This window comes from Triticum urartu, chromosome 3, assembly GCF_003073215.2.
Source record: "Triticum urartu cultivar G1812 chromosome 3, Tu2.1, whole genome shotgun sequence".
Lineage (NCBI taxonomy): Eukaryota > Viridiplantae > Streptophyta > Magnoliopsida > Poales > Poaceae > Triticum > Triticum urartu.
This window is the reverse complement of record NC_053024.1, coordinates 478,104,520-478,116,542: the sequence shown is the minus strand read 5'-3', so window position 1 is coordinate 478,116,542 and position 12,023 is coordinate 478,104,520. Positions and strand designations below refer to the sequence as shown.

Here is a 12,023-nt window from a genome sequence, read left to right as displayed (position 1 = left end):
TTGTTCGTCAAGAACAATATAACAAACTTCCCTGACACATAAGTACTAATTGCCTTCCGTCATAATTGAGACGACAAGGCGGTGCTATACGCTCTCACTCGGCGTTGAGTTCAAACTTTCTCTGAGATCTCTGAACTGGTATTGAAATTTTGCGCCATTGAAGATGCCTGGCTGTCTCAAGATGAATATTCTGAACCCATCCGATCAAGAAATTCAAAAAAACTCCGACCCCACACAGCAAATGGAGCCATCTAGGCGCCCAGTGCTAGCGGAACCATCATGAAAAAGAAAAAAAGACGGGATCCTAGACCGCCCTAGACGGACTGCTGGACCAACCGTGCCCTATACAATCTGTTTTGCTCAGCACCAATCCAACCCACAGCCTTCGAGCCTGTTGGGTTGTGAAACAAGTGGAAACGGTGGCGAGGCTCTCCTCGCACATAGGCATGCTATATTAGTCATTCAACGAAGTCCTAGGCGAAGCCGAGGTCCTGATAATTTACCAAACGTACAAATCAGGGAATCAAAGAAAACGAGCTCTACACGAGCTCGGCCATGCCCAGATAGGCACACGTTCGGCCACATGGTTGGACACGCCGATCACATTCAAGCAACACAATCAGCCGGTGGTCGATCTAAGCCGATGCCCATCCGCTTTGGTCCTCGACCCCATAGTGGATGTATCTCGACTGCATAGAGTGCTAATGTATGGCGGTAGCAGCTTAAACCTCATCTATGAGGACGTTGGTTATGGAGAAGTGATAGCAGTAAAAGGCACATTTTTTTTCTTATTGTTGCTTCTTAATAGAGTCAACACAAGGAATCTTCTCAGGAGAAAATCTATGCACTTAGACTACTATGAGTGTTTTTACTGGAATGCGGGAGCTGAAGAGACTTCACTACATCTTTTTTGGGATTGCACATTCGCTCCACCACCATCCCCTCTAGGCATAGGGGAACTTCCATATAAGATAAGGTTCTGCTTGCTCATCAACAATTGCCTAAATTCTTTGACGTGTACATTAATTCAGTAATCCGAGAAAAGAATTACAAAGAGCATGAGAGGAGCAATGAGAGCATCGACCATGAGATGAGAGAAGCGATGACGCGGCTGAAGAAGCTTCGCTCGATCGCGCGAGAGAGACAGGACCTCTCCCAGCCTCCTGCCCAACTTGACGCCGTTTTCCATCTGCTCTGCCCGCTCCCGGAACCCAACTCGGCAAATCCCCCACGTGCAGCGAAATGAGGCCACGTTGACGGTGCCTCCGACCCGCCCGGCCCACGCGACAGTGTCCCGTCAACGCCCACCCTCCCGTTTCCTCGCGCAGCTCCCGCTGGGCACATGCTTTTCACACCACGCCGCGGCCGGAATTGGTACGGATCGAAATCGAAGCCACGCCACCTGTCTTTTCCGGCCCCGCCATATACACACACACACACCCCGACCCCGAGCTCCACTTCAAATCAAATCGCACAAGGGAAACCAATCGAGCGACGAGCCAGCTACTCGCAGCCACCACAAATTCCAAACACCTGCAAGAACCGAGCGCCGAGAAAAGAAAATGGAGACAGCGGTCGGCGGCAGCTGGACACGCGTCCGCACGCTCGGCCGCGGCGCGTCCGGCGCCGTCGTGTCCCTCGCCGCCGACGACCTCTCGGGCGCGCTCTTCGCCGTCAAGTCGGCGCCCGCGGCCGCCGCGGACCAGCTCCGGCGCGAGGGCCGCATCCTGTCCGGCCTCTGCTCGCCGCACGTCCTGCCCTGCCTCGGCTTCCGCGCCGCCGCCGGCGAGTGCCAGCTCTTCCTCGAGTTCGCGCCGGGCGGCTCCGTCGCCGACGTCGCCGCGAGGAGCGGGGGCCGGCTCGAGGAGCGCGCCGTCCGGGCGTACGCCGCCGACGTGGCCAGAGGCCTGGCGTACCTCCACGGGAGGTCCCTCGTCCACGGCGACGTGAAGGCGAGGAACGTCGTGGTCGGCGCCGACGGCCGCGCGAAGATCGCGGACTTCGGGTGCGCGAGGGCGGTGGGCTCTTCCGACAGGCCCGTCGGGGGCACGCCGGCGTTCATGGCGCCGGAGGTGGCGCGGGGCGAGGAGCAGGGCCCCGCGGCCGACGTCTGGGCGCTGGGCTGCACCGTCGTCGAGATGGCCACCGGCCGCGCCCCGTGGAGCGACATGGACGACGTCCTCGCCGCGATGCACCGGATCGGCTACACGGACGCCGTGCCGGAGGTGCCGGCGTGGCTGTCCGCGGAGGCGAAGCGCTTCCTGGCCATGTGCTTCGCGAGAGACGCCCGCGACCGGTGCACGGCGGCGCAGCTGCTGGAGCACCCGTTCCTGGCATCGGCCGGTTGCGGCGTGAAGCCCGAGGAGGCGGCTGCCAAATGGGTGTCCCCCAAGAGCACGCTGGACGCGGCGCTCTGGGAGGAGTCCGACACCGAAGAGGACGACGACGGCATGTCAGAGAGCCCCGCTGCCGAGAGGATCAGAGCATTGGCATCCCCTCCCTCGGCATTCCCGGACTGGGACTCAGACGAAGGCTGGATCGACGTGCTCAGCGACAGCCGTGAAGCTCGCGATGCCGCCGCCGAGGACGAGCGCGCATCATCGGGCGAAGTAGCTTTCGAAGCGGAGGCCGAATTCTTCGTGTCTGCATACGTGGAGGATGCCGATCGTGTTGGCACTGTAGGATCAACTGCTCTCTCAGTCTCAGCTGAGCAGCAGAATGACTTTTGCTCGGGCCTCTTGAGTGACCCACCTGTATTTCCTGTGAGCAGTGCCTTCCTTGATGAAAGTGGAATAACAGAATCGTTATTGCATCGAACTAGTACAAGTATTACTGTCCCCTTCCGTGCGCGCTTAATTACTTCCGCCGAACTATCGTGGCGTGACGATTCCAGAAACGTTTGCTCTAGACTAGAGATATGCACGAGCCATTTGGGGATCACCTGTCGGGTTAGCATGGAGTAGGAGTAGGAGTAGCATATGTCTATCTTCTCCTCCGGTGTCTCATCTCATGGGGCCGGCCATCCATGCCTAAAGGAGTTGCTAGATCACGCTAGAGAAGGCCACTCCCCATTCGACACACTCGGGGTCCTTTATCCTTTCTTGGCCTGTGCACTTCTCCGTCAGTTCCCAGTTAGGAATGCAATGCTGAGCAGCAAAAAGCAGACCATAATAAACAAGATAAACTGATCGATGAGCACGCCTGATTAGACCGCACTTGTTCTAAACGGCCTCTTATCTTAGCGACGAACAGTGATCTGGTCAACGGGGAGTCTTGTGGCACTGGCTGAAGCTATAAGACCAAAGGCTTGGGACATATCGCCATGCACGCGGCCGCGTCCCCGAGCGATGGCCAAGTGGCGCCGTGCTCCCAACGCCCAGGTGTTCTTCTCGGACGGTGTAGAGAAAGTTGCCGTACACGTTTGATGTTTGCCACACGTGGAAGTAGGGATGGGATGAGAGTGAGCTTGTTCAAATCCTCAAGGTTAGCTTACCGTGACACGCGTCCACAACTCTCGGAAAGCTCTGCCGTGAAACTTGCGTCCATGTTTCTAGATTTTGCAGCTTGCTTGCCCAAGTGGCAGGAGGAGCGTGCATCTACTATTAGTACTCTGGTTCATCCGCGTTTTTCGAAAATGTTGTTTTATTTTGTGAACCGTGAAATCTGTATTTGTTTCTGCATGCATACTGGGTCCGAGAAGGGTGAATTCGTCGTGCTGCAAAAGAAATTGGTCGCCAATACAGCATCTGGATCTTCTTCTTTTTTTCAACAACCTTGCTGTGAGCCAACTACCTTGGCATTTCTGCTGGTTCTTCCATTTCCTTTTTTATTTTGTGATGAACGGGGGCGCGCGCTTTGGTGGTTCTACAGCTGCAAGGCCAGCGTTGTGTGTTTAGCTGGCTAGGAGGGCAAGGCAGTGCGGCACCCAACCGTATTGTTAGGTGGCTCGCGTCCAAAGTCAACACAACGATCTTTCTGCTTAACGATCTCAACACCCAAGATTTGACCTGCACATCAGGCGGTTGAGCAGCAAGAATCCCGTGCGCGCGTATGTCAGCCATGCGATCGCCAAATCTCACCGCTGACGTCACTCTTGTGTAGTTGTACTACTGTCTCAAGTGGGGATCCAGACGAGGTGTCGCATTTCCACCTGACATTTTGGTATCAAGAGGTAGTGGACCGGCGTTTGTGAATCTGCGATCTGTTTTTCACGAAAACGAGCATGGTTGAAACTGCTAGCCTTATTTATTTATTACTGAATTTAGTGTGGTTCTCTTTCTGTGTACAGCGAACTTGACAACTCGTGGTTTTCTGTCTCGGATAATGGGATGACGCGCCACTCTCTTTTTCAGGAAAAAGAAAAGCCTTGTTCTTATCTGAGATGAGAAATAATTGCGGTTCTGGTGCTACAGTAACTGGATGGCGCTGGTGTGCCGCTGCGAAACGTGGTTGTGTATGTACGGCATGGTGCTGCGTGACGCCCGCTGTGACGCCAACCCGCCGGCCGGTCCGCCGCCGGGGAAGTCTTCCTTTCGTCTCGGCTTGCTCGGCTTCAGATCAGCCAGAACCTTCCTCCTAGTTCCCACCCACCCGACCAGCCTGGTCAAGTATAGTAATCAACGTAGCCCAAAGAGTAGATGCGCATAAGAGACCGAGGGCGAGCAGCACACACTACTACCACTACCTGTACTCTACAGGTGCATGAACGTGGTCTCAGTTCATCCAGCATCACCAAGCAACAACCAACAAGCAACTTATCAAGTGGGATAAACCTGACTGGTGGGGCCAGGGGCGAGTAAACAAAAAATCTCGACGACAGACAAACGCATGTCGGGGTCACTCTGCCGTGCCCAACTGCCGCTTCGGTCACCCTGCACGCTACACTGCGTCGGTGCTTACGCCTCCTCCTCCTCTCCTCCGAAACGGAGCTGAGAGGGTGACGATTCGGGCTTTCAGAGTTGGACAATTCGACGGCGCCAACCACGGCCACGGCGGGCGTCCGATGGAGCAGGGTACGCAGCCTCGTAATTCGGCTCGTGCCGTTTACATGCAGACCGTGGACCGGTGGCTGGCAGCTTGGCCCAGTGGTCTCGCGCTAGTCTTCTCCGTGCTTGTGCATGCATGCGCTGCTATTTTGTTGTGTGCCCTTGGTCTTTCTCAGTCGACTCCGGTATGAAACGCCGGGGCACGGCCAACTCGGGACGGTCTCGGTAAATTGGCCACGCGGTCGTGTTTTTGGACTTGTCAACTAACAACGAGGACAAAATGTTTTAATAACCGCGCATGCCTCTCGCGACATGCATGGTGCATAAGTATATGTTACTCTGACAAAACACATGTGCACAACTTCTTATTGTACGGTTGACGAGCAATGCCAAGGATATCCAGTGACCAAAGCTTATAATAGATGGACTTGAGAGCAGAGCATGCTCTGTCCTGTTCTATTCTAAGGCTTGGCGCGCCACATGGTCGCCGAGACACGTTTGATTTGTCCAAGCATGTGCCGGACCTAGGACCATCAGGCCCAACAATTCGCGGCGCTGAATGGTTCAGCATCTCGGCGTCAAGTGCCGTAGCTCAAAAAAAAAAAGGGCAGATCAATGAGCCCGCCATGGGGGATGGATCAAGCGAACGTGCAGGTGTCTATAGATCCTAATAAAGAGGTCCAAGTGAAAGAAGCCACGACTTTTTAATCGCGGCGGCCTAACATGCATGCTCATGCTATGCTCGTTGCCAGGTCCATTGGATAGGTTGCTCTCATGACATGTACAGCTACCGCCTAACTCTAACCTGTCAAGCTGGCATGTGTGATGCAATGCTGCCTGCCTGCGACGCTTACATTTGCACATGATTTCAGATCGCGTCCTCCTTTTTGTAGATCAACCAAGCTACTTCCACGTTTATTGTCCGGACTAGCACCATGCCTTCGATCTATGTCGTTGCACACGGCTGTTCTGCTGCCCACAAGTGGCCAGTTCGGCGACAGTTCAATCAGTGTGAGCTGTTATTGTTAGACAAAAGCATGTCTTTCGTCCCTTTGCATTACCGTTGAGAAATGCAATGCATGCTTGGAAGCTTCTAGAGCTACGAGTAATGCTGCGAGAAGCTTGTAGAATATTACGGAATATTACATGATAAAGGCGGATATTTTCAAAAAAACTTCTAAAAGCTACATGAATAACCATTGAAAGTGCTAGTTATCGACTAGAGGGGGGGGGGGGGGAATAGGCGTTTTTTATGAAGTCATAGTCAAGTATGTGGAGCGAAAAATAAACTACACTAAGCAAGCCATAGTCAAGTATGCAATAACGTGAGAGTACGAAGACTAATAGCAGCTAGATAGTAAGGATCAGGATGGAAAATAGTATGAAGCCAAATAACAATAGTAGTCAAGCAATGAAGTCAAACAAGTTCAGCAAACATGCAATGACTTCATGAAGACAAACTCTAAGTAAAGAGAGGGAGAGGATAGAACCAGTCACTTGTTGAGGACACAGGATTTGTTGGACCAGTTCCAGTTGTTGTGACAACTGTACGTCTGGTTAGGGAGGCTGAGATTTAACTCAGAAGACCGCGTCTTCACCTTATTCCCCTTGAGCTAAGGACACCCAGTCCTCGCCCAATTACTCTGGTAAGTCTTCAAGGTAGACTTCCAAACCTTCACAGACTTCGTTCACCGGCGATCCACAATGACTCTTGGATGCTCAGAACGCGATGCCTAACCGGCTGGAGGATTCACAGTCCTCAAGTGTAATAAGTCTTCAGGTCACGCAGACAAAAAGACTTCAGTGATGCCTAACACTCTTTGGCTCTGGGTGTTTGGGCTTTGTCCTCGCAAGGATTTCTCTCTCAAAGGCTTCGGAGGTGGGTTGCTCTGAAACGACAAAAGCCGTGCACTAACTCTGAGCAGCCACCAATTTATGGTGTAGGGGGTGGGCTATTTATAGCCACTAGGCAACCCGACCTGATATGTCCGAAATGACCCTGGGTCACTAAGGAACTGACACGTGTTCCAACGCTCAGATTTCAAACACACACGACAACTTTACTTGGGCTACAAGTAAAGCTGACTCATCCAGCTCTGGATAAGATTTGCTCTCATTGTCTTCTCTCGAAGACATAGGATTTGGGTTGAGCATCACTTCAGTCACTCTGACTTTGTTCACTTGGACCCCACTTAACAGTACGGTGGTTCCTATGACTCAACAAAGAAGAAAAGGAAACAACGAAACGACTAAGTCTTCGCGCTCCATAGTCTTCACTCAATGTCTTCTCATGTCACAGTCTTCAATATGAATATCTTCATATACCACCATTGTCGTCAATGTCTTCATACATTTTTAGGGGTCATCTCTGGTAGGTAAACCGAATCAATGAGGGACTACTATCTGTGTTATCCTGCAATTCTCACAAACACATTAGTCCCTCAACCAAATTTGTCGTCAATACTCCAAAACCAACTAAGGATGGCACTAGATGCACTTACAATCTCCCCCTTTTTGGCGATTGATGACAAACTGGTTGAAGTTTTCAACGGGGATAAAGTATGTGGAATGTAAAGGATTTAGGAATTGTCTTCATAAGTGGCAAAGGCTCCCCCTGAAGATGTGCATATAAGTAATTTGCTTTTGGAATGCAAATGCACATGGCAGGTTGTACTTGTGGAGATCCTCTTCAACTTATGATGGCAATTCATCATGCATGATAAGATGTAACGAAGATAATGACATGCATAATGAAAAATGGACGTCTGCAAGATGACCTAAGTGCGGAAGTTATCATCGCACATGCGGAATTTATCATCGCATCACAGAATAGCAAATAAGTAGCAGACGACCATCGAGTTTAAGTGTTACAACTCAAAGAACCAAATGTATCAAAAGCGAGAGTTGTAAACACTAGGCAAAATATAAAGCAACTGCCCATATGGACCCGCTTGAAGACTATCAAACTCATATGCTTCTTCCCCTTTTGTCAGTAAGGACCAAAAAGGTTTGAAGACATAGAGCATCTACTCGTTCCCATGAGGAGTAGGTGAAACAGCAGGGTCCTCGGTGTTGTTTGGCGGTGCAGACGAACTTGGTGCAGTGTCGATTCACGTAGAAGTAGGGGGCGGTGAAGTAGCATCGTCTTCATCATCGATCACTCTGGCATTCACAGTTGCCGCGGAGGAAGAATAGTCGGAGTCTTCAAGGGATGGAGTTCGACGTAGGACATCATTCCGTGGAGGAGTGGAGTCAAACTTGAATTTTTCAGTGAAACCATCGTCTTGAAGATCTGCTTCAGCGCTGAGCAAGGTCAAACTCTTCCATGAGCGTCGACAGGTCTCATGAGTCACAAAAGCGTTCTTGGTGGCAAGATTGCGAATGCGATTGACATCCACCAATAGACTTTGCATCTGTCGTTTGAGCCAGTCATGATGTTTATCGTGTTTCTGATGCAGTGCCACAAGAAGTTCTCGGTCATTCAAAACACGAGAGCACTTGCTAGGCCTTTGGGCAATGGTGCTATCAGTAGCTTCGGTTTGCGCACGATGAGGCAAGCGAGTAATTCCAGCCAATGGATAGACACGAGCGACGGCTTGAACTCCTTCAATGTTTTGCGTGAAGCTTTGATGATCAGCATTATGAAGACTAAGAGGCTCCTTGGCAGGCTCTGGATATATGGCTTCAACAGACAGATCAACTTCTGGCAAAAAGATGATATGATTGCGTGCAGAGGGTTGACAGTTGAAGGCAGAGTGGAGCTTGATCAGACGCATGATCCAGGGAGCATAGAACTTCAGACCAAAAATGTCTGATCCTGATGCAGCAAGTTGGCGGATAAAGAAGTCTTGTGCATTGAAGCTTTTGCCATGAAGAATATGAAAGACCAAAGTCTTCATTGCGCCTTCCAGCTTGGCATGTGGAGAATGTCCTTTGATGGGCCAGAGAGTTCGCCTGATAATGTGATAGATGGTGCGGGGCAGATACTCAAGGTCTTCAACAAAGAACTCCTTAGTATATTCAACATCTGGAGGCAAAGGCTTCATCATGCTAAGCATCTGACTCATGTTGGGTTCAGGCTTGTGAAAGATGCTTTCCATAGCAGCACTGTGAAGCTGACAACCAGGTTCATAAAGATCACCTGGAGTGGGCAGGCCAGTAAGCTCAATGACATCAAAGCTTTGGCTTCATGATGAACATTGCCTGTCATCCACTTAAGGACCCAAGTCTTTGGATCCCTGTTGTAGCCACGAATATGAAGAGTGGCATAGAATTGGAGCAGCAATTCTTCATTCCAGTGCTCCTTATCAGTGACGAACTGCAGTAAGCCAGACTCTATGAAGCAATCCAGAGCTTCTTCCAAACAGGGCAGACCAGTTATGGCTTTAGTGTCAAGACGCATATGTGGAAATGTGCGACCTTGATTGTACAGAATGCATGAGTAATAACTGCGCTGCTGGTAGCTCTAGAACCGATCAGAAGATATTTTTGCCTTAGAGTAGGGGTTCTTGGCGCTATCAAAGAAGGTGTTGTGTGCTTTGAAGCCATTGATATTCAATGATCCGGGTGCTGATGCAGTACCTGGAAACCTAGGCAGCCTTGACATTGGCTTCTGAACCTGAGGCTTGTGCTCGACGTGATAATCAAATTGGGGATCGGCAGCAGGCGGAGGAACAAGAAGAGGCCATTTGACAGTGATAAGCTGGCCGTAGTTGAATGCTTGCTCGATAGTGTGTGGCCTTGATGGCGGAACAAGAGCAATGGCATCAACAGAGGCGTCTGGCTGCACAACACAGGCTTCAGGAGCAGTTGCATCCTTGGCTTCATTGGCTTCTGACACTTTGGTTGGTGCAGGCTTCACATTTGCTTCAGCCATGACTACGTCATTAACTTCATTTGTGTTGGTGGTGGCAGCCTCAAGACTCTCTACCTCCACTTGATGAGCTGGAGGGTCGGGCACTGGCACGTTCACTTCAGGAACAACTTCTTCAGTAATGGGGGGATTAGGGATACGTTCTTCTTCTTGTTTGTCATCGGCTGATGCAGCCGGATTGTCTTCAGCACCTTTGGCTCCAGACTCGGAGACATTCACAGTCGGAGTGGCTTCTGGGAACACTTGATGTGCAATAGATTGGTGGTGCACTTCTCCTTATGGAACGCTCGAAAGAGGGACTTGGGGCCTTGGTCCTTTGTGAAGCCTACGTAACGCTGGCGACGCCTGAGGAGATGGAGTTGGCTGGGCCTCAAAGTCATCCTCTTCTTCTTGTATAGGTGGTGTGACTTGATGTTGGGGAGTACGCGGGGTGTCTTGTTGTTGTGGGTGATCAGCCCATGATGCATCCTGAGCAATTGGCGTCAGAGGACGACCAATGCTGATGAGTTCGCTGTTCGTGAGAACAGGCGATGATATCAAGTTGTGTTCGATCTGAGGAAGAACTACATCATCTTCAACATTGTCATGGTGACCAATGTCTTCAGCAGCGGTGGGGTCAACTGCTGGAATGTCTTCAGCTTTAGGAGCCTCTGTGGAAGCAGGCTCATTGTAGGCTTGCACACACTTGTCAGCCAGGCTCTTCAGGTGCTCACGAGAACCTTTAGCTTCTTCACGCTTCTTGAGAAAGGCTTCTTTGAGCTCGTGCAGCATGATCTTGAAGTTTTTCACATCTTGCATGCTGAGCTTTGCCACGTGCTTCTTGAACTGAGCTTTCTCATAGTCGATCTTGTGCTTCAGTTCAACGATGCGCTGAGCAAGAGCTAGCTCAGAAGCAATAGCGCCATTGAAAGAGACGCTGAGACCAATGGGAACTTGCAGATCTTCAAAGCTGAGGTTGGGAGTGTCAAACCACTCATCAATGAAGTTATGGATGATTGCCACATCAAAGAGAGGCAAATCATTGAAGATTTCTACTTCTTCCTTGCTCTTGATCAGTTTCTCAAGAGCGTCATCTGCAAGGTCTTCATCACTAGACAAATCAATGTGTTCGTCACGCAGAATGGCAGCAGGGGTCAAGGTCTGATCAGTATTCTTGACGATTTTTTCTTCTTCTCCGTCTTCTTGGAGATACGTGATAGATCTTCAGACTGCACACTGTCTTCAGGAGGTGCAGTAGCCAGTGGCTTCACACGTGAAGCTTTTGGAGGAGCAGCTGACCTTGAAGCTTTAGCCTTCTTCTGCTTCTGCGGCTTTGGAGTAGGAGCAGGGGCTTCATCCGTGTCAGCATCATCATCAGAATGATCCACTTTGGCACCTTGAACAGAGATGTGAGTGATGAGGCCATCAAGGTTGTAGAAGGGTCCAATGAGATTGGGTTCAGCATCGCGTGTGCCGTCAGCCCGGGGAGCAGGAGGACCAGGAGTGAAGTCTAACCCCAAAGAATCTTTGTTCTTCTTTGCTGAGGCTTTTGCAAACTGATAATTCCGTTTGAAAAGATCATCATCTCGACACCACAAGAGAGAAGTGGGGTCGGCGTTGGTAGGCTGTGGTCCACGGACCATACAGGGATAGAAACCATGTGAAATAGCTTCAGCTCTGTTCCTGGGTGGAAGATTTATGTACAAAATATCGCCCCAGGGCCGCTTGATAGCATTCTTCTCAGCATACTCCTTGGTGACGAAGTTGTACTCGAACCATTGTTCAGCCCAATATCGTCGAATCCATTGGATTCGTGTCTTGCGCTGATTATAGTCCTCTTCAGGATCTGTCTTGTAAAGCTCTAAGAGGTCATCAGGCAAATCTCTTGATGTTCCCCCACGACGATGTCTGCCACCCTTCCTTACTGATTTCTCTGCAGCCATGAACTTGAAACTGAAAGGCTTCAACACGTTCAAAGGCTTCAAAGGCTTTCGCTTGCTGGACAAACATGAACAGGCTTCGGGAGAGTTAATGTGATGCTGTAAGAATTCTGCAAACGAATGCAGACTATGAGAACCAAGGGATTCTCCCACGGACATGTACCTGTGACAGCATTAGAGATGCGAGGGAAGGGGAAGAGGTCATATGCATTCTCAGAAGATTTTGAAGATAAATCAGTTTGAAGA

The 12,023-nt window shown here is 50.6% G+C and overlaps 1 protein-coding gene across 1 annotated transcript; it reads left to right on the top strand.

Moving 5' to 3' along the window:
* Positions 1-1,407: 1,407 nt before the first annotated feature.
* LOC125548522 (mitogen-activated protein kinase kinase kinase 17-like) lies at positions 1,408-2,978 on the top strand. The gene has a single exon (XM_048712104.1). The coding sequence runs from the start codon at positions 1,563-1,565 to the stop codon at positions 2,961-2,963; it is 1,401 nt and encodes a 466-aa protein (XP_048568061.1). The 5' UTR covers positions 1,408-1,562; the 3' UTR covers positions 2,964-2,978.
* The last annotated feature ends 9,045 nt before the right edge of the window (positions 2,979-12,023 follow it).

Bases quoted from the DNA above. Each gene is read 5' to 3' on its own strand.
- LOC125548522 (XM_048712104.1), top strand. From the start codon at position 1,563: ATGGAGACAGCGGTCGGCGGCAGCTGGACACGCGTCCGCACGCTCGGC.